This window comes from Podarcis tiliguerta (genome assembly GCF_965153285.1).
Source record: "Podarcis tiliguerta genome assembly, chromosome: 10".
NCBI classification, from domain to species: Eukaryota; Metazoa; Chordata; class Lepidosauria; order Squamata; family Lacertidae; genus Podarcis; species Podarcis tiliguerta.
Genome location: NC_139543.1, coordinates 50,607,718 through 50,630,265, shown reverse-complemented (window position 1 = coordinate 50,630,265; position 22,548 = coordinate 50,607,718). Strand labels below are relative to the sequence as shown.

Genomic DNA, 22,548 nt, shown 5'->3' with positions numbered 1-22,548 from the left:
TACACTCAGTGTAAGCGGCTCCTCTCCTCTCCCGCTCTGCTTCTCTCCCTCCTCCCCGGCTCGTCTCACTGACAGGAGCTGCTTACACCCGCTTTGCTGTTTCAAAGCGAGCCACAGACTGCTTACGACTGCAGCAGATTCCCCCGCCATCCGTAGGCATTCGCTCCATAACACACACAGACATTTCCCCTTACTTTCTAGGCGGAAAAAACTGCATGTTATGGAGCGAAAATTACGGCACTTGTTTTCCCTACGTAGTCTAAATATATTGTATATATTTTTTGCCCCTGAGAAGCGCATCTTGAGAAACTCGTTTCACCCAAAATCTTTGTGATATTGCCTGAAATTGGCACTGGTGTTGGCGGTGGTTCTTGGCCAGCAGCAAATGCCGCAAGCAGTGGCAGCAGCAGTTCTGGTGCTGACAGGAAAGGCAAGGTGCAAGTTCACATTTTGCCTCAAGCGTCGAAATTGGATGCACCGCCCCTGTGAAGCTGAGTCCTCAGAATCTGGTGGTAACAGTAACTTCCATCAGTTCAGGCCAGTGGAGAGGCTGCAGGATCCAGGGCCAGGGGCCTGTTCTTCAGAAGTACTGAGGAGCGAGAACGAATCTTCCTTGGAATAGTTGCTGCTTGAGAACTTTTCTCCAAAGCCTCTCAGTCCAGACAGTGAGAAGCTTGCCGTTTACATTTCAACACGGGCAGCACAATGGATGTAGGAGAGGAAATAGCAACAAAGAACAAAATAGGAGGAATGGGAAAGGCAGTGGTAACAAGAGAGATAATTAAAAAGAAATGCTTTTTAAAAAGAAAAGACTGATAAAACATTCTTTGTTTCTCCCAATTTAGTCCCACTGTGAATGCAAAGAACATTTCAGAAAGTTTGTACCTGGGCTTGGGTGCAGTATGACGGATATCTGTGCAACTCACAACCCCTGCCATAAATATGCTGAATGCACAATGGCTGCACCAGGACAAACTCAGTAAGTTGTTTATCTTCTGGTGTCTTTCTGATATATGTCTGCTGTTCTCTCATTGGGCTGCTTATCAAGATTGAAACTGCAAAAGTGAGGTTTTATGCAAAAATAAATTCCTTTTTTTTTTTTAAATAATTTTTATTAACAGGCCAATCATATCACATTGTTCAAATCACATTAATTCCAGATTATACAGCCAAATTTTAAATTTTTTGGGGGGTACCCATATATCAAGCTCCGCACGAGTCCAAATTCCAGATGACTCCAGACATCACTTATTTGCTGCTTTTGTTCGACAGTTCCATCCAGTTCGATTCGGATAGACGTTTATTACCTTCTTTCTCTTCTTGTTGTTATCATTTATTCCTTTCTTTGCGATCTCTGATAATTTTCACAAACAGATTGAAAGATTTGGTGTCACTGTGTGGGTTTTGTAGTCTTCCAAACTCATATTATTCAGGAACAGCCTCTGTTAGATACTTCCATAAACAAAATTAATCTTCGGTCTGTCCATTATTATTCCTCAGGCTGGCCCGGTAAATCAAATAAATTAATTAGGGGGCTCTGTCAGGTCAAACTTGCATTCCAGCATTTCTCCTCTTCGCACCGCCCTGATACTCCTCCCCCTCATCTTCTTCTCCGACCGGCCTGTCTTAGCGAGACGCCATTTCTTTTTAACTGCGTCATAGAAATTCCTCCTTCTCACCGTTTGATCTTCTCTTATTGTATTATATTTCCTCCCACACAAATCTTAAAGTTCTGTTTATGAATTGTTAGAGCGTGACGATCTTATTTCTTCCTGGGGTGGAGGGTATTATTATCACATCATGCAAGGGAAATCGGAAAGGTTTTTCCCTCCACCCCCCCTTCATTCCAGCCATACATTCTCTTAGTAGTAGTTCAGCAAAAGATTTACTTATCCATCCGTCACTCCCGGTCACAGAGATCCATTAGTCAGCAGTCCTTATCGTCGAGTTTCACTTGATATATGTGCTTCAGCCTTCCAAATCTATTATTCTCCAATTAGTTCCAATTATAATTCCAAGCTGAAGCAACCAGCACGCGCTGATTGGAATCGGCGTCGGGAAGATCTGACTCCACCGAGGGCTTGTGCCAAGTGTTCCGCACCCCCATCTCTCAAATCAGGGGGTGCATTGTAAACACCGCTGGCAGGGCAGGCCCCCCCATACCCTTGGGGGGGGGGAAGGCTGCCTACTTCCCATAGCAGCCCCTTAATACCTCGTATGGGTCAGAGAGATGTTATTGTCAGCCATCTTCCAACGCGCCACCTAGTGGCCCCTGCAAAAATAAATTCCAGGTGGAATGGATGGGAGAGCAAGATGTTTATACGCTTCGTGTGGCAAAGCATTCCGTGTCTGCATTTCCTCTGTATTATTTACATACCAATCAACAAGCTAGCCAAAGCTCGGCATTTATTATTATTACTATTATTATTATTATTATTATTATTATTTATTATTACATTACTTGGATTGTCCTACCTCTTAGCAGGGCTGTCGCCTGCTCAGGGCAGACACTGATCAGATCCTGATATCCTAGTTGGTAAACCACCTTTAAGTTCATTCCACATACTATCATTCCATATCTAGAAATGTTACATCCAAACTGACTCACTGCTTTTTGTTGATGTGCCTTTTATTTCAAAGACTGTTGAGACCCATCTGTTGAACTTCATTGTGTCTCCGCTGCTTTGTGTTGCCAGATTCCACTTTGAATGATTTTCTATGCCTTTTAGGCATGGGGTTGTGGTGCTCATCTCACTTTATTGGCCGAGGGAGCCGGTGTACAGCTTCCAGGTCATGTGGCCAGCATGACTAAGCCGCTTCTGGTGAACCAGAGCAGCGCACAGAAACGCCGTTTACCTTCCCGCCGGAGCAGTACCTATTTATTTGCTTGCACTTTGACGTGCTTTCAAACTGCTAGGTTGGCAGGAGCAGGGACTGGGAGTTCACCCGTCGCGGGGATTCGATCTGCCAACCTTCCGATCAGCAAGTCCTAGGCTCTGTGGTTTAACCCACAGCACCACTCAGTATGGTATTGTTTAGTTAAAAACACTGTTACTCATGTTTGTTTCTTCACCTGGTAAACGGCAATACCTGTTGCTTTTTTGCTCAGATGTACATGCCAAAAGGGTTATGAAGGTGATGGATATATTTGCCACGGAAACATCATGGACCAGATTAGAGACATGAACACCAAACCTGGAGGGCAGTGGCAAGGAAAACTAATTTCTACTATAGAACTCTTTGGTATGTAGATACATTCATCCAAGAAGGTTGGATTTCAAAACTTAGCTGTGTTGCAACTGTCCGAAGACTCACAAATGAGAAATATTTGAGACCCAGATGGACTCAAGTGATCTTGAAGAGTTCTCCCTAGCTATTTCCTTCTGGTCTTTTGAAAGAACACCAGTTCTAAATCAAGATAGGTATTCATGTGATATAAGGATATGCTCTCTTATCCTTATATTTGTCTCCAGATCCATAAAACTGGGGTGGATCCTTCAACGCCCATCTACTCTGTGGGCCTATCCATCAGTCTCAACCTATGCAATCCAGAGATACAGCCATACTATCTATTTAAAGCACACCCATTTAAAACATATTACTTCTCCCAAAGAGTCCTGAGAACTGTAGTTTCCCCCTCTGAACCAGGAAAAACTAGGGAATGCAAAACATACATTCTACCACTGAGTTTCAGAACAGAAAGTACCTGAATGGGATGCTTAGCATTTGAATCATGCCATTGCTGGGAAGTACATGCATTATCTTAGCATAAAGGACTGTTAACTTCACACAACACACACACACACACACACACAGAATGGGAGGAAGAAGATTATAAACTTGTGGAGGAAACAGGATGGATAAGGACAGTAGAGGAAACTGCTGATGGGAGATAGCAAGAAATCCATCCCCTATAATTAACTGTTGTGTTTACAGTTTCCAAAGCGGTAGTATCAACTCCTCCCAAATTTAGATGGTCAAAAACGAACATTTTAGCTGTTTCAGAATAAACACAATTACCTCTTGGAGGCCCATGAGCAAATTTCGCCTTAGGTGGCAAAACAGGATGAGCCGACCCTGGCTATAGGCCTTTATTTTTTTAATGTTAATAATTAGTTGTACTCTTCTGATACATTTCTTAAAGTTGTCTCCCTTTATTCTATGCATTTTTAAAAAATCCATTAAAAATACTTATACAGAATTCATTTTACAGTACTCATTCTTTTGTTCCATTTTTCTGTTTTCCTCTTAAGAAAATGCCTACGAATGGCCGCTGAATACTTTGGGACCATTTACAGTTCTTGTTCCAACAAGCAAGGGGTTCAAAGGAGTAAACGTAAGTGTCGTGCTCAAAAAATGGCATATTTTAAAAATGATAAATATTTGTTTAGTTCTACGGCATCTTTAAATCAATATGATGCCTCGCAGAAGTTTTGGATGGCAACTCCCATCAGCCTCAGCCACTGTTGCCATGTCAGCTGGACTTGATGGAAGTTGTAATCCAAAATGCCTGGAGGGCACCAGGTTGGTAAATAAGTGATATGACATAATATTTTATGTTCTGAGCATATCCACAATAAAATACATTTTTTTTTTGCCCTATTGGGTAGCAATTATATGCAGCCTTAAACTGATTCAGTGTGTTACTTAATAGTTGTAGTCAAGCCAAAGGGTTGTGCTCAACTAAGTTATTTTTGGAATAGGCCTGCTGAAATTAATGTACCTAAATTAGTCATGTCCATTAATTTTCATAGGTCTTCTCTGAGTATGATTAATATTATGGCTGCAATCCAAAATCTGTTGCTCAGCTTGTATATCCTTTTGGGTGAAGCACATTATTTTGTGGTTGGGCAGCACAATTTTCTAGCTAGCTTGAGCTGTAGCTCTTGTTATTGTGGTCTGTATTATGCTCACCTATTGCTTAGTGCCAATGACATCCCTGCTAACCTGTCAGCTTTGTTCATTCAACATTTTGAAGACGTTTAGATTTTTTTTTACTACTGTAGAACAGAATGCTTTTCTGTTTTGTACAAGAACCTAGGAATAGAAGGATGCTTCCTTGGGCCTCTGTCATTAGGAAAAAGATGTTACCTTTTATTATTTTTTCTGTTTTCACTACTTTGGGCCCAGACTAAGACTGCAAGCCTAATCATGTGTAAAAGGTAAAGGTAAAGGGACCCCTGACCATTAGGTCCAGTCGCAGACGACTCTGGGGTTGCGGCGCTCATCTCGCTTTAGTGGCCGAGGGAGCCGGAGTACAGCTTCTGGGTCATGTGGCCAGCATGACTAAGCTGCTTCTGGCTTCTGGCCAGAGTGGTACCTATTTATCTAGTTGCACTTTGACGTGCTTTCAAACTGCTAGGTTGGCAGGAGCTGGGACCGAGCAATGGGAGCTCACCCCGTCGCGGGGATTTGAACCGCCGACCTTCTAATCGGCAAGTCCTAGGCTCTGTGGTTTAACCCACAGCGCCACCCACATCATGTGTAGTCAGAAGTAAATCCCACTGAATTCAGTGGGGTTTACTCCCAGGCGAGGTATGATTGCAGCCTACATTACTTTTGGTCCTGTTGAAATCAGTAGGACTTGAAAATCCTGTCACCATGACTAACTTTTCACATTGATTTCAATCGGCCTATATGTTACTAACCCCATAGTTTGGTCTCTCCAGCACTTGGCAATCACATGTTCTCTAGATGCAGTCTTTTACCTCCCTTTCAATTTTTTAAAGTGCCTTTTCCACATTAATGAGAATTCTTTGTATTAGAAGCCTATATAATATCATTTCCTTTCATTTTCCTAATCTTCCAGGTTAAAGACATTCTTTCTAATAAAGAGAGTGCCCAGTATTTTGTGAAGCTCCACATACTTGCTGGTCAGCTGGATCTGAATGGGTTGAATAGTACAAGTACAGTTTATACTCTCACTGGCAAACCAGGGGTCATATTAAATGATGAAAAGGTAAGGTTTGGTTTTCACTTTATTACTGCTATTTCACTAGCAAGTGCAAAATTGATATTGGGTTTGTTTGGCAGAGTTTTAACTGTTTTGTGTGTGAACTACTTTGGCTTAGTGCTTTTTTAAAAAAAAAAGTTGTGTTTTAACCTTTTATTTTAGTTTCACTGTGTTCTTACTGGAAGGTACTTTGTGGACATTGTAGTGGAAAACAGGATATACAATGATACATATAAATTTCATACTCCATTTTTCTACTGCTATAGCGTCCAAAATGGTTTGCAACAAGCATTAATACAGCAAAACCTGTATCAAATACAAATAAAAATCAATTTAAAATGGTGAAACAACAGATTTAGAATACAGCAATGTTTTATAAGACAGCCAAAGCTAGTTATTCAGCTCCCAGAGGTGCTAATTTTCTGCATCAACAAGAGGTTTCTTTTGCTTGTTGTGTAAGTTTATTAAACTTAAAGGCCTGGTTGTTGTTGTTTTTCAAAGGATCAAATGACAATCCAAAGTTATGGCATGTTGAACTGATGCTATAACCCAATATGATACAAATGCAGAGTAGTTTTCAGGTATAATATAGGAATATAGGAAACTGCCTTATACCAAGTCAGACCATTTGGTCCAGCTACTTTAGTATTGTCTACTCTGACCGACAGCAGCTCTCCAGTGTTTCAGAAGTTTTGCATGCAAAGCAGATGCTCTACTGCTTTGCCACAGTCCTGCCATAAAGGGGCCTTGGGCAAAGTATCCTCTGGTGGGCTTCCCTGGCTGCAGTGACAGTGGCCCATGCAGTGCTGGGGAGCTGGGTCTGTCTGCCCTTCTAATTTCTCACAGTTTCTAGTCCATTGGCAGCTGCCCAAGGATGCCTAGTGCTGACATCAGCCCTGCACAAATGCAGTAGTCCAAAGTCATTTGAAGCCCAGTTCCTATGGGTCGTACAACTAGTATATTGACTGTACCTCTTCTTGAACACTGTGTGCTTGTACCTGGTAAGCCAATGTGGTGCTCTCCAGATGTTGGCAGACTACAGCTTCCATCATTGTTGACCACTGGCCATACTGGTTGGGGCTGATGGGGCTTGCAATCCACCAGCATCTGGACAGCAGCATGTTGGCTACCCTATTCTAGATTTTATTTCAGATGCCTGCCTGATGTTGAATGAGATTTGAGTGCTGAATATCATACAATTTATATAGCAGCTCATGTTTTTTTATTATTACTACTACTACTACTATTATTATTATTATTACATAAGCAGTGTGTGCCTTGTTAGATAAAATAATCCTATATTTATTTTCTGGGCCTTTCTAGGACAATCTACTTAGAATAAGATTACAGGGAGGGAAGAAGAAAGTGAAAATCTTACAAGCAGATATTGTCGCTTCCAATGGAATTGTGCACATTGTTGATAGAGCACTGGACAATATGGAACCGAGCTTTGAAAGTGATAAAGAGGTGAGTTCAAATACAGGCAAGTGACTATAACAGTTTAGAACCACGATTTTACCTATGAATTTAAACATTTATTGCGACAGATGCCTACTGTGCAATAAAGCTGGAGAATAGTAGTATTTATATAGTACTTTAAATGCTCTGAGAGATTCTTTCATGCATAAAACTTTGAAACAATGCTATAAAACTAGGCCTCTGGTGAGGTCAGACTAAGGGATACTGGTCCAGCTTGAACTTAATGCTAAACTATGGTTCAGCATTATGGGGTCAGCAGCAGCAGTCCTCAGGACTTATGCACTCCCTTCTCCTGTTCTCTGTTGTTGCCATGGGGAAATTGTAAGCTCCTGTTTCTGTTTTGAATTAACCACAATTTAGTGTTCCACCCAGGCATGCATCTTTTTCATGCCTCTCTGGAAAAGCCAGAGAATGAATTGGGGAATTTCTGCATGCAAAGTACATCCTCTGCCACTCCTTCCTGCTGAGCCCTGTTGTGCAGTGTCATTCATATAAAGTGAAATATACTCAGAGTCGCAAAGTGATTTCATGCTCTTTATTCAGCTCATAGTGGTGAGGAGGAATGAATGAAAGTCCCCTCAAAGTATCTGCTTTATATACATTATTTACACAATGGGCTGCACATGATTGGCTAATTCTGGAATTCTACTGTAAGCCAATCAGGTTGTGGATTCACTTATATCTGGAGCATGATTGGGCGGTTCCTGCCAACCAATCATACTGCTGCATTGTTCTAGGACCAATCAGACAGCTGCATTCTGAATCCTATTGTTCTAGGACCAATCAGACTGCTGCAATTTGGAACCTATTGTTCTAGGACCAATCAGACTGCTGCAGTTTGGATCCTATTCAACTCAGTACATAACATAAAGCCATGCCAAAGGCAGATCTAGGCGAGCGTTACCAGTGCCATTGCACAAGGCACTGAGCTTCTGGGGCACAGAAAATATGACATCCAATGGAAAGCGAGAGGTTGCGGGGGGGGGCACTGGGTTTTGGTGTTGCACAGGGCACCACTGGAATTTTTGGTGCCAACATCCGCCACTGGCAAAGGTCTCTACATTCCTTTTAATACAAATAATATTTTCTATCATATGCAATAATAATTGATGCACTCAGTTACCGTTGATATTCAAAGTAGGATGAATCTATTTCTGTCTTCTTAGAGATCTATAATGGCATTGCTTCAGGGCAAAGTGAGATACAGCAGATTTAGATCCATACTAGAGGTAAGGCTTAAACAAAACCCCCACACAAATTTAAAGATTTTCTTTTTGCAAAAGAAATGCATATAAACTGCTGTTCCCTTCTGCTCACTCTTTCTAAAATAGAACAGCGTTGTGGGACCAATGTTAGATATACATCCAGGACCTAATACCATTTTCATTCCAACCAACGATGCTTGGAAGAGCTTGAAAGATGGAGAACTGGACTACCTGTTGTCAAGTAAGGTATAAGTCTTTAAATAACACATACGGGCATTCGTTCTTGTGTAGTAACAGTATCCACTAGGACACAACCAATGGTCAGCTTGAATATAGAAAATGTATACATCCCCCACCCAGAAGGACACACAGCATTACTGGCTATATGCACTCCATTGTTCAATCACTTTCTGGATCTTCCTTACCACTAGCATAACTTGTCTGCCACAAGTTGATTTAATCAGGAAAAGGTACTCTCCAGATATTGTTGGACACCAACTCACAGCAGCTCCGGATTGCATAGTAAGGGATGGTGGGAACTGGTGGGAAGTTCAACAGCTTATGGGGGGTACCACAATGGCTGCATAGAAGACCTTATATTTAGTTGTAATGGCTACATCTGTAAGGATGTGCGTAGGACTCGAGGCCATGAAACACCTATTGAATATCATGCTTTGATTAAAAGCAGACATCCAGGTTGTCTTAATAAAAGCTAATTTTCAGAAGAATCCTAAGCATAGGAGGGAAATTTACTCTCTGGTCAGATGCTTTGTTTTGCCACAAAATATCAGACAAAAATATACATTTTTTTCTTTGTTCATAATTACCCTTTTACCTGTGTGAATGGTCTTGGCCTAATATACTTACTGGTTTGGATTTCTGTGGTGGAACCCATGCCAGGCTGTGTGGGGTCACCAGGCAAGTGTACCTACCCCAGCACCAAACTGGTGGTGGGCTTTGGGCTCTCAAATTTCAGTGGCACCCTGTGTGACATTAAAATTTGGTGCCCTCCTCGGCCTCTTGGGCTCCGTTTTTGAATATTGTTTTGGCTGCCCCTGCAGCCTTCTGCGACCTTAAGGGTCACACCACCCTAAAGCCGCCTCTGACCAAACTGAGCCAGTGAACAGTGGCTGCTGTTTCTCTTCTCTGGAAGATGCAGCACCTCCACTGAGGTCAGAGGGGGAGAGCAAATGAGCAAAGAAGCCCAGTGGCTTGAGAATGCCATTGTGCTTTGCATCTTCTCACAGCTCCAATTAGATTTTGCTTCTTTGGTCTGCATGAAAAAGAAAATATTCTTTTGCCCTGGGTGTAGCCAAAGGGGGCAGGGGGCAGCTGCTCCCTCCTCTTCATCAAGTAAAACATTAGAAATACTTAACTAACTGACCAGTCATGTTGGTTATGCCCCCTGCAACAAAAGTCCTGACCCCTCCAACAAAAGTCCTGGCTATGCCCATGCAGAATGTTTGTTCAGATAAATGTGGCTCATTCTTTATTTGTACAGGGTTCACGAAAGCTTCGCGAGCTAGTTCAGTATCACATTGTTCCTCACACCCAGGTTAGTGCAATTGATGTCTGTGCTAGATTTGATATTACCTTATTATAGTACACTTGTTACTTCTCACTACTGAAATCTAGATGCCTCTCATAACTCACTGAACTCCTTATGTCCCAGTACCCACAAAAGAAGTGTGGGGGTGGTGGTGTTCTATAATGATTTGGAGCAGGGCTGGCCCATTCATGAAGCAAGGTGAGGTGACTGCCTCAGGTGGCAGAATCCACAGGGGTGGCAGATCCCGATGTAGATCTTTATTTCCCACCTTGTTCCTGATTTAGATCTTCACTCACCCAATCTTCCTCATTGGGGAGGGCTGGCACCATTTTGTGGTTCACTTCAGGCACCAAAATGTCTTGCACTAGTGAGTGCACCCCTTTAAGTGTCATTATACTTTCATGGACTCCTTTTTGAATACTATTTGCTAGTTATTTTCTATTCAATTAAAAAAAAAGACTCCTATTGTAATATTTGGCTTTGGGGGGAAAATGAATTATTTATTCTTCCCTATAGCTGGAGGTAGCCAGCCTTATCTCAATAGGGCACATCAAGACTATGGCTCAACAGTTCATCTATTTTAACGTCACCAATAGTGTAAGTACAAGAAAGGCCAATTCTTATTTATTCATTTTGTTTTCCTGTTTAATCCAGTCGAATTTTGTTTTCTGAATTCTGAAAGGTATGGACTTTTTAACACACAGTTAACAACAGCTAACTCCTGCTTTCCAGAGTAAAGCCTCCAATTGTCAAATTTCAAGCCTCCAACTGTCAAATCTCTGCTATCTTCCTCACTGACAATTAACTCCCAGCTGACTAAAACCTCAAGCTGTTCAAAGTCTGCTGCCATTCAAACCAATAACAGAAGTAACCCCTCAAGTCACTTGCTGAATGATCTTTGCCATTGTACTTCTAGCAACAAGACCTGTTCTCTCATCCTTTCACATTGCTTTTTCAGCTCACGAGTTGAATCCATTTGCCTGATTCTGTTGAAAATGGTTGTGTTTAAGAGGATGTGAGATGATATGAAAGTTCTGTCTGTGGTGTTTGATGTCAGATGGTTTATTTACACATGCAACTCAACACTTAATAACTGTAGCCATCAAGTGGTGGGTGTACATGTACGAGCCAAAACAGATTTGACAGTCATTACATAAAACTGAAACATCAAAGCAAATTTTCCACACACCCTGCTGATATCACCATTGTAATGTTTAATACCTTGTAGAAATTAGCCATTGTGTTATGAGTACAACCCTTGACTGTTGTTAATGTGGAGCAGTGGCAGCAGTACTCACAATACTCTTGAGGTACACACTGCTGCTAAATGTACATTAACGTATTTGTTACACGGATATTATTTCCACATCTATTTATTCCTCTCAGAGTTGTCTCAAATAGCAGTTCTTATTTCAACAGACTGAATCTGGAATATTTCTGAAAGCGATGTGACACCTTGAGGTCTTACAGTCAGCACTTAACATGTAAATAATTATATATGGGACTATTTGAGGTATATGAACGAAAAGGGGCCTCTCCTTCATAGTGATACTGCAATGTTGTCCTTGGGGGCTGCTCTTTGAGACAAAAATATATGGGGCTGGATGTTGGAGATTCTTTGAAGATTTGTGAGAGATACAGAGGTACCTTGGGTTACAAACACTTTGGGTTACAAATGCTTCAGGTTACAGACTCCACTAACCCGGAAGTAGTACCTCAGGTTAAAAACTTTACCTCAGGATGAGAACAGAAATTGCGCAGCAGCGGCGCGACGGCAGTGGGAGGCCCCATTAGCTAAAGTGGTACCTCAGGTTAAGAACAGTTTCAGGTTAAGAACGGACCTCCAGAACGAATTAAGTTCTTAACCAGAGGTACCACTGTATAAGGATTTATGAAAGACTGAGTGGAGTGTAAGAATATTGCTCTAGTATAGGTGATAGGGCCTTTTCTTTTGACCTTGCAATACCATTAAACCAGAGGAGGAGTCTACTTGGCCACTCGTTAGCTGAACATGAAGTTGTGTCCTTGGCCATAGATACATTGTTCTTTGGTGTGGCTTTGACTAAGGAAACTCACTGCACATGAAACGCTCATCAGAAGCATACTCTCTCTAGACATACTGCAAGGATAATTAAATATGTATGAAAAAATATAGGCAAAAATGTGTTATTGATAATACTTGGTATGGGAGATAAATTCCCACCAAAAAAAAAAAAAAAAGATTCAGGACTGAAGCACTGCAGAGTCCTGGCTCAGATTAAACCTTCACAGAGATTTGAAAATTAAGCCTTCTTTTTATTTTACTTATTCATGTAACTGCTTTGAAATACCAAGAAACTGTTTAGTTGGATTAAAACAACAACAGCTGTAAGAGGTCCTGATTATGAAGAATGCAAACAAATACAGAAGCAAGGATGCATGATATTGTCAAATAATACAATGAAAACATTTTGAAGTACTGGCATCTAATTTCAAAATAAATAACTCTTATTTATGCAGGGACAAATCCTGGCGAATGGCGAACCTATAGAAGATGCAGACATTGCTGCAAAAAATGGCCGAATTTACACACTTTCTGGCGTTCTCATACCACCTTCCATAATCCCAATTCTGCCACACAGATGTGATGAAGAGAGAATTGAAATTAAGATGGTAAGGCTCTTCATAACAAAACAATAACAGGCAGTATCTAATAACTGCTCTAGCAGAGCTAGTCAACAGATGTTGCACTCCATCTCCCATCAGCCCCAGCCAGCATAGCCAATGGAGAGGGATGATGTACCTTCATAAACTATAAATGTTCCATTTGTTTCAGGGTACCTGTGGAAAATGTCCAGCACTACACAGGAATAGTTGTCCAGAAAATTCAAAACCTGTTGTAAGTAAACTTATTATCTGTCCAATCACCAAATAAATTTATAAACAACAAGAGATTTCCTTCTACATGCATTTCAGTAAAATGTATTAACAGCATTTGTGTTGTTATAAAGGGGGGGGCGAGGAACAAGCAGCATATTATGAATGCAATCTGCTCCCCAGCAAAATTAACATCATTGTTTGCTTTCCATAGAGCACAGTGTTGGTTATGGGTGGTTTGTTTTAATGTGTGGATATTTTTTTTAATACTCTAGGCTTTCACAAGGAATCGATGCATTTACCATGAACAGACCTTTCTCAGATATGGGTGTGCTAAATACTGCAATGTAACAAAAAAGGTGAGAGATGCAAATGACATTTCTGTTGTTAAAAAGGTAAAGGTACCCCTGCCCGTACGGGCCAGTCTTGACAGACTCTAGAGTTGTGCGCCCATCTCACTTAAGAGGCCGAGGGCCAGCACTGTCCGCAGACACTTCCGGGTCACGTGGCCAGCGTGACAAGCTGCATCTGGCGAGCCAGCGCAGCACACGGAACGCCGTTTACCTTCCCGCTAGTAAGCGGTCCCTATTTATCTACTTGCACCCGGGGGTGCTTTCGAACTGCTAGGTTGGCAGGCGCTGGGACCGAACGACGGAAGCGCACCCCGCCGCGGGGATTCGAAATGCCAACCATGCGATCGGCAAGTCCTAGGCGCTGAGGCTTTTACCCACAGCGCCACCCGCATCCCTTTCTGTTGTTAGCTTCCTATAAAACTGCTGATAGCACCAGCAACTACTTACTACCGTACAACAGTGGTACAACTTTTGCCACAACCCATCTTCATTTTTTTTGTATTTGCTTCTTGAAGACTTAGGTAATAAAGCGCATAAAAACCCCCAGACATCATGCATACAAAAACATTCTGAGTATATACGGTATCTATTTTCACAAATGCGTCTGGTGATCACAACAGCAGCATGGATCCAGGAGCCATTATGGAGCCATTAAAGAGACCCAAGAGCAGTAGCAAAAAGCATTAGTGAGGACCATAGCAAAGACTGTATCTCAGTTGTAGGGCATCTGGCTTGCATGCAGAATGTCCCAGGTTCAATCCCCAACAGTTCCAGGTAGGGCTGTCCCCATCTAATATTATTATTATTATTATTATTATTATTATTATTATTATTATTATTATTAATTTATTTATACCCTGCCCATTTATACTTCCCCAGCCACTCTGGGCGGCTTCCAACAAAATATTAAAATACCGTAATGCATCAAACATTAAAAGCTTCCCTAAAGAGAGCTGTCTTCAGATGTCTTAAACCTTGGAGAGCTGCTGCCAGTCAGTGTTGGCTGAGGCTGATGGACCATTGGCCTGACACAGCAGCTGGCTGTGTTCCTATGCAGTAGGCAACAGCAAGAGAAAGCTAATACAGCACAAGAAAGGTATAGCAGATATTACAAACAGTGCTACAAACTTCTTGTGCTCTTAATGAATGCCCAGGCCTGTTCAAAGCTTGCCTGGAGCCCAGGGTGGCTGGGAGACACAGAGCATTCTTGGCATGGCAGTGTGAATCTGGCAGGCCTCTGGTGGTGGACCCCAGCTGGCTTGGCCCTCCAATGCCTGGGGCAAGTGTACCCAGCTCACACCACCCCCAATCTCCATGGGCCTGCTCTTAACAAATTTGCGTGCTGCTCCTTTTTCTTTTGTCATGAGGAAATGTTTGCTTATTTTGCAGGAGCCAAAGTGTTGCAAAGGATTCTTTGGCCCAGATTGTAATCAGTGCCCTGGTGGCTTTTCCAATCCCTGCTCAGGAAATGGACAGGTAAAAGAAAGAAATATTTTCAGTGTCAACCGGTCTCCATTTCCTTTGTTGAAGTCTCGTAAATAGGCATATGAAACCGTTTGCTTTTGTTGAGATGTCAGTTGACTTTGGCGTTTTTCAGCATACCTGCTTGATTCATGACAGGGTCAGTTTTCCTGTTGGGCATGAGGTGTTGCATGAAAAAATGCCCACACCTCCTTGAACACCCAAAGGAAAACTGAATGCTTCACCATCTGCATCTTGCACCAAAGTAAATTTATATCACTTCATGTATCACAAGCTGAGGACTGTAAATAACCTCACATTCTTAGCATCATAGAATAGGCTATGTTGTGGACCCTGGACCACTGTTCAAAATGTCTAGCTTTTAAACCTCAGGTCAATGGGGTGAGGGGTTGGATCACACAGTGAGGGCTAATGGGGCACTTCCCCACCAACCTCAGTCTGCCCCTAGTCAGACCCCATCTGTCCGCTTCTTACTAACAAATAGTCAGAGGCGTTGAAAGTAAAACAGCAGGGAACATTCAGTTTGTAAATTAAGCGATAATTCTGTTAGTGGTATAGTAAAAGACCAAGTGGGAGATGGGTAGAGGTGTTGCTTACCAACCAGGAAGAATGGCATGATGTTTGCTGAGGTAGCAAGTATTCTGATTGGCTATGTAATCCTGTGAGAGTTTCTCCTCTGTATGTTTGGTTGACTGTCTCCCTGCTATGTGTAAGGCATGAACTGAGAAATACAAAGCATCTCTGTTCCTTTCTTCTCAAATGATACACTGTTTTGTTTAGTTTTAATCAGTAAAGATTACTTTTCTCTTTGGACTCCATCTGGGTGTTTAAAGTGGCTCTGGAAATGACAGAGGGAACTGGCATCTTGTAGGAAGGGTGTAAGACACATTTTCCCAACAGAAATACCATTCTGATATATTTACGTGAATTTCAATGTATAATTTCAAATATGTTTGTTCCACTTTGCAGTGTATGGATGGCATGAAAGGGAATGGGACTTGTGTTTGTGATAGGAAATTTGAAGGATCACATTGCCAGTTCTGTTCAAACCCAAACAAATATGGACCACACTGTGACAAAAGTAAGCACTGCGGTTTCTCTCTTCCCTGGATATTTTAAGCCTTAGTCAAATTTCATGGCAAGAAAAGCCTCTGACCTGAAGACGAGCACTTCTGAGTTCCATAAACTCCTGCCTGGTGTGCTCCCTGTGCAGCTGAACTGAGAGGTCCTTAGTTCTTTGTGCCCAGGGGAAAGCATCAGTGAGTGTCCTGGCTCAATTTCTATGGGCCTGGTGCTGTGGGATCTTGTTCAGTGGGCTCTTGCCTGCCAGCCTCTAGTTCACAGATAGGGATGAATGGATCTGTCATTTTCAATTCTCTCAGTTTCTCATTTTTCCAATCTTAGAGTCAGTTGTCCCAAAAAAAAAAAAAATGACAATACATCAGCATTTTAGTGTGATTTTCTGTTGTTAAACAATTTTTTGTATGCAATTTTGCCTAATGTACACATTTTTGCAAACCAATTTTCCTTAATATAATTCCTTTTTTGCCTGTTATCTTCATTAATATATGCATTTCATGGACGCTTTAGTATGTGCATTTTTGTACACATTCCTTGGCTGAAAAACTCCACCACAAAATTCAAAGAAGCGTGAATTTTGAAGGGCACCTGAGTTTCAGTTTGCATGTGGTTTTAGAAAGTGTGGATTTGTAGATTCACCTTTAACTGTTAACAGTCTAATTTTTGCTCCATCACTGCCCATGATCACCAGCGTCAGAGCCAGAGCCAGGTACCCAGTCCAGCTTCTTAACTGATAACACAGTAGCCTCTGCCTTGGTGTCCTGTTCACTCCTGGCATCTGGGTTTGTGACAATTAGAACATTCTAACAGTCTCTTCTAATTTGTATTTCATTGTTTATTGCTAAAAAAAAGAAAAATGGGAAAATGAAAGACCAGCTGAGATTTTATTTGCAACAACAACACATATATTACCTGTTTTAAATGGGCCTGATATCTCTCTCTCTCTCTCTCTCTCTATATATATATATATATATTCCTCTCATTGACATTTATTTCCCCCATCCTTCCACAGAATGTATGTGTGTTTATGGTAAGTGTGACAACCAAATAGACAGTGATGGGATCTGCCTTGCTGGTTCATGCAAAAGTGGATATGCTGGAAAATTATGTGACACACAGGTGTTTCCATGCGGGACTTTTCTTCAGTTCTGCCATGCACATGCTGATTGCCAGTTTACCAATGGTGCTATGAGGTAGGCCCATTATACTGATCATTTTTATACCACTCGGGGAACTATAAGGGGTATGTGCCGGCACATGTCTCCCCACCTGTCATCCTCTATGTGAGTGAATGTGGTGCATTCTGCATCTTCCTGACCTCGGCTGTCCTAATGGGTTTGCCAATTTATTTTTATAAATGCTCTGAGTAAAACGAATTTGAATACCACCTGCCCCTTCCCAGTTGTGCTACTTAAGATTTTTAACTGTGCCATCGTTGGTGACAGAGCATGTGCTTCACACATACAGACAGGTCAGGATTCAACTGGAACCTGCAGTTAAAGAATCTTCGGCAGCAGTGGCAAACCATTTGCCTTGCATGCAGAAAGTACCAGGTTCAACCCCTGGCATATCCAGTCTGCAGCTTTAGAGATACCTGAAGAAGCGTCTCAACTCCCACCGTTTAGCCCGGACACTGAGGTCCAGCTCCAAGGGCCTTCTGGCAGTTCCCTCACTGCAAGAAGTGAGGTTACAAGGAGCCAGGCAGAGGGCCTTCTCAGTAGTGGCACCCTCCCTGTGGAACGTCCCTTCCATCAGATGTCAAGGAAATAAACAACTACAGTGGTACCTGGGGTTACATACGCTTCAGGTTAAATACGCTTTAGGTTACAGACTCCGCTAACCCAGAAATAGTACCTCGGGTTAATAACTTTGCTTCAGGATAAGAACAGAAACCGTTCTCCGGCGGCCCGGCAGCAGCGAGAGGCCCCATTAGCTAAAGTGGGCTTTCAGGTTAAGAACAGTTTCAGGTTAAGAATGGACCTCCAGAACGAATTAAGTACTTAACCCGAGGTACAACTGTATCTGACTTTTAGAAGACATCTGAAGTCAGCCTTGTTTAGGGAAGTTTTTAATGTTTGATGTTTTATCATGTTTTTAATATTCTGTTGGGAGCTGGCCAAAGCCAGATGGACAGGGTATAAAATTATTATTATTATTATTATTATTATTATTATTATTATTATTATTATTATTATTAGAGAGCCACTGTCTGTCAGCGTAGGCAATACTGAGCTAGATGGACCACTGCTCTGACTCAATATAAGGCAGCTTCCTGTGTTTCTACGGTTAGGAAATATCTCTGCCTGTGGTCATACAGATCTGCTGCCCGTTGTGATAGAAACATAATTTTGGCTTCGTTTTACAACTGTCATGACAATTAATTTCACATGCTTTGATGCAAATTTTAGCTGCATTTGTAAGCCGGGATACGAAGGAGATGGAATAATTTGCAGCGAAGTAGATCCTTGTGCTAATTTAATTCCACATAGCTGCAGTGCTAATGTAAGTACAAAATTCCTTGGCATATCTGAACATATTTAAATGCTGAGTTTAATTATCCAAATTAAGAACATCTCTCATAAGTAAATATCTTTCCCAGTTAAAATGCTACCCAGTTGGTCCATTGACCAAACAGGTTTCACATTATGTTCTAAAAACAATTGTGCTAAATCGTAAGTGAAATGTTGATGAAGTCTTTGCATTTATCACTACGGAAATAATTAGATTTAGGCTGCAGAAATTGTGGGTGAAATATTCACCTGTCCACATTGGTCTATATTACAGTGGTGCCTCGCAAGACGAAATTAATTCGTTCCGCGAGTTTTTTCGTAGAGCGAGTTTTTTCGTCTTGCGAAGCACCACGGCGGGGAGGGGTGGGGAGAAGCAGGGCAGCTGCCGCAGCCGGTACCTCGGACTCACCCGCACCTTGTGGCCACCGCGCGATGCGGCTGCTGGAGGGCGGCGGGGCTCAGGAGCGCGACTCCGGCTGCAACGCTGGCTGCTGGCGGCAACGGCTCTCAGAGGAGCGCGTGAGGGCGGTGGGCAGCGGCGTGAGGCAGCCGGAAGGTCGGCCATCAGCCGGAAGGTCGGAGGGAGCCGGAGGAGCCGTCAGCAGGAAGGTGGGAGGGAGCCGGAGGAGCGGGGAAGCGAGCATGCGTGCGTGCAGTGACCGTCGCCATGACAGGAGAGGCAGGGCTGTTTCGTCTAGCGAAGCAAGCCCTTAGGAAAATCCATCTTGCGAAGCACCTCAGAAAACGAAAAACCCTTTCGTCTAGCGGGTTTTCCGTCTTGTGAGGCATTCATCTTGCGGGGTACCACTGTACTAAAATAAACATGCAGAATCTTCCCCTGAACTCTGTCCTTCCCACATTACAATGCACAGGCTGTAACTCTGGCATGTCCTTTCCATATACCTGCAGGCAGAATGTGTTAAGACTGGCCCTGGGACCCATGAGTGTGTGTGCCAGCCAGGATGGACAGGAAATGGCAAAGACTGTTCAGAAATCAACAACTGTCTGTTGCCAAATTTTGGAGGGTGTCATAGTAATGCTACTTGCCTATATATAGGTCCTGGTCAGGTGAGTTAAAACTGCCTCTTAACTTCTGCACTGTGCGAATCTTCTGAAATCTTTCTTTATGTGGTAGCAACAACAATGGCAGCCAATGAGCTCAATAGTTAATAAACTGGTTCTTGAGTTTTGCGGTAATGTTGTTGTTTAGTCGTTTAGTCATGTCTGACTCTTCATGACCCCATGGACCAGAGCACCCCATGCACTCCTGTCTTCCACTGCCTCCCGCAGTTTGGTCAGACTCATGTTTGTAGCTTCGAGAACACTGTCCAACCATCTCGCCCTCTGTCGTCCCCTTCTCCTTGTGCCCTCCATCTTTCCCAACATCAGGGTCTTTTCCAGGGAGTCTTCTCTTCTCATGAGGTGGCCAAACTATTGGAGTCTCAGCTTCAGGATCTGTCCTTCCAGTGAGCACTCAGGGCTAATTTCCTTAAGAATGGATGCATTTGATCTTCTTGCAGTCCATGGGACTCTCAAGAGTCTCCTCCAGCACCATAATTCAAAAGCATCAATTCTTCGGGGATCAGCCTTCTTTATGGTCCAGCTCTCACTTCCTTTGCGGTAATAATGCAGTCCAAATGACATGCAGTTAGTAGCTCGTTCATTAGCGCATATATTCAATGCCGCCCTGCCACTGCTGTCAGCACCGCTGCCTCCGCTACTCACTCTGCTGCTGCCACCATGCCCCCTGCTGCATCTGGTGCTGATGGAGAAGCAGTGACGCTATCGGCACCAGTTTCAGGCAAGATTGCACCAATCTGGAGGGAGATCTTGCACAGATCTCGTCCCAGATCGGGGCCAATGTTGGTGCCACTTCTCCAGCACTAGAGGAAGTGGTGGGGCGGGTGGGGCACCCGCAGGGTGCTGCCTCAGGCGCTTCTGCTACCTAAGGCAGAGGCCTCACCCTGCCTAATGGCTGGGTTGGCCCTGATATTTTTATTACAGTGGAATCTCGGTTTTCAAACGTAATCCATTCTGGAAGTCCGTTTGACTTCCGAAACATTCCAAAACCGCCGTTCAAAAGGCTGCCAGCAAGTTCAATGAGGAAAATTGAGAAACATGCCTCGGAAGCTGTTTGTCTTCTGAGGCATGTTCGAAAACAGAAACACTTCTGGGTTTTCAGCATTCAGCTTCCAAAATGTTTTGCAGCCGAGATGTTTGAAAACCATGACTCATGGCTATTATTCTTCATTCTGATTCCCCAAGCTTCCGGTTGTCAAATTGTTTACTGAGCCTGTCTTTAACATCAGATTTGTTAAATTGTTAAAAGCAATCTTAAACCATCAAGTGTTTTTTAAACACACAATCCAGAAATCAACCAAGCCCATAGATTCATTGACAATAAATAATTTGAAAACACCATAATCAAGGGGATCTTGGGGAAGGATGTTCCAGAATTGGTGAGTTACTATGCCCTGATTCTCACATACACACCAACCTGGCATCTGACAGTGGCCAAACAGAGACAAGGAGCTGCCCTGATTGCCTGCGTGCACAGAAGGTTCACGGGGGAATGTGGTGGTTGTTTAGGTACCCTGGTTCTAAACTGTCTAGGATTTTAAAGATGATGCCCAGAGTTGACTCCAAGCATCATCTATTGAACAGGCACTATTGCACTTTATGTTAGGTTAGGTTATTTATTAAATTTATATTTAAATTTAAATTTATATCCCATCCTTCCACCCAAAGGAGCCTAGCATGGCTTCATTTTAAACTTTTATTGACAGAGGTTGCATAGGAGTTGAACAGTTCAAGTGAATAATTTTATTTCACATTCCCCCTATAATACAGAATGATTGTGAATGTAAGGAGGGATTTCGAGGAAATGGATATGAATGTGAACTGATAAACTCTTGTTCAGAACAAAATGGAAAGTGCCATCCACTGGTGAGTAATTCACTTTGTCCAAACTCTGCAAAGGTTTTTATAATAAAGATATACTAAAATAAGCATTATATTATTTTTCATAGAATCACTAACATTTTACTCTCAATGGGTCTAACTTTGAGGCTCTCTAGTCCTTACATATTAAGTCCTTCATATTAATGAAAATATCATACAAGAATGCATTGTATTAGGGAAAATGCTTACAAAAATGTAACATTAGTCAAAACTACATACAAACATATGTTTATTAGGAGAAATTTGCATTAAAATGCTGAAGGATGAGGATTTAAAGAAAACTAAATTTCAAATTGCTTCAAAAATGCGGAGAACTGAATTTAAGACTGGAAAAATAAACAACAGAGAGAACAGAAACTGACAGATCTTTCCATCTTTAATGCTGAACTTGCACTGGAGAGACTTGGGATCAATTTAGGACTCCATGGTTTGATATCAGATTGGGTTTGGTCAAAGCAAGCTATATTCTAAACAAAAACATTCAGGAGCATGATGTGGTCTAGATGCCTCCTGCCAACTCTGCAAACCACACGAGTCCTTGAACTCTGCCTCACCACCTTCCCTTCTTATTTATCAAGTGGCAATAGAAAAGTCTCACTTAAAATTTATCTGACAGGTCACCTCCCTCTCTGGCACTTTGTACGGAGGTATTACCAATATAAGATGAATGCCACATTTGCAGTAGCCCTAAATTAACAACTGTTATCCAAAGAGCAGGGCAAACAAATAATAATTCACTGAGTACTTCTGTGCAGACTCTGTTGAGACAAAACAGAATAGTGGCTTTCACAACAGAGGCTGATTATTCCTCCTCTCCCAATCTTATAATAGAGCTCTAAGCATTAGCTGAATAATTCTTGCAACTAACACCTTAATTAGTGTATTTGAATTAAAAGGATTTACTTTACAGTGGCTTTGCTTCCCATGTAGATAACTGTACACTAGATGTTAATTAGTTGATTTCACTGGCACTTAAGCAAAGGTCACCTCTAAATATCTTTTTTTTTAGTATTGATCTTGACTTTCTTGCACAAAGCTTATGCAGAGGTTATAATGTTTACTGAACATTTGTTCCAACTTGTTTGTGGCCAGTTACACAACAATGAACATTAGTTTGCAT

The 22,548-nt window shown here is 42.2% G+C and overlaps 1 protein-coding gene across 2 annotated transcripts in view; it reads left to right on the top strand.

Annotated features, from left to right (window-relative positions):
- Positions 1-22,548, top strand: part of STAB2 (stabilin 2) — an 86,603-nt gene that overhangs the window by 15,004 nt on the left and 49,051 nt on the right. For both annotated transcript variants that reach the window (XM_083401266.1, XM_083401265.1), the window contains exons 9-26: positions 846-979; positions 3,110-3,243; positions 4,254-4,336; positions 5,810-5,959; positions 7,277-7,420; positions 8,599-8,661; positions 8,764-8,883; positions 10,139-10,192; positions 10,703-10,783; positions 12,686-12,838; positions 13,002-13,064; positions 13,318-13,401; positions 14,785-14,871; positions 15,847-15,958; positions 16,970-17,150; positions 18,366-18,459; positions 19,377-19,535; positions 21,318-21,413. In XM_083401266.1, coding sequence (XP_083257392.1) covers positions 846-979; positions 3,110-3,243; positions 4,254-4,336; positions 5,810-5,959; positions 7,277-7,420; positions 8,599-8,661; positions 8,764-8,883; positions 10,139-10,192; positions 10,703-10,783; positions 12,686-12,838; positions 13,002-13,064; positions 13,318-13,401; positions 14,785-14,871; positions 15,847-15,958; positions 16,970-17,150; positions 18,366-18,459; positions 19,377-19,535; positions 21,318-21,413 — 1,992 coding nt within the window. The remainder of the gene's footprint in view (positions 1-845; positions 980-3,109; positions 3,244-4,253; positions 4,337-5,809; positions 5,960-7,276; positions 7,421-8,598; positions 8,662-8,763; positions 8,884-10,138; positions 10,193-10,702; positions 10,784-12,685; positions 12,839-13,001; positions 13,065-13,317; positions 13,402-14,784; positions 14,872-15,846; positions 15,959-16,969; positions 17,151-18,365; positions 18,460-19,376; positions 19,536-21,317; positions 21,414-22,548) is intronic.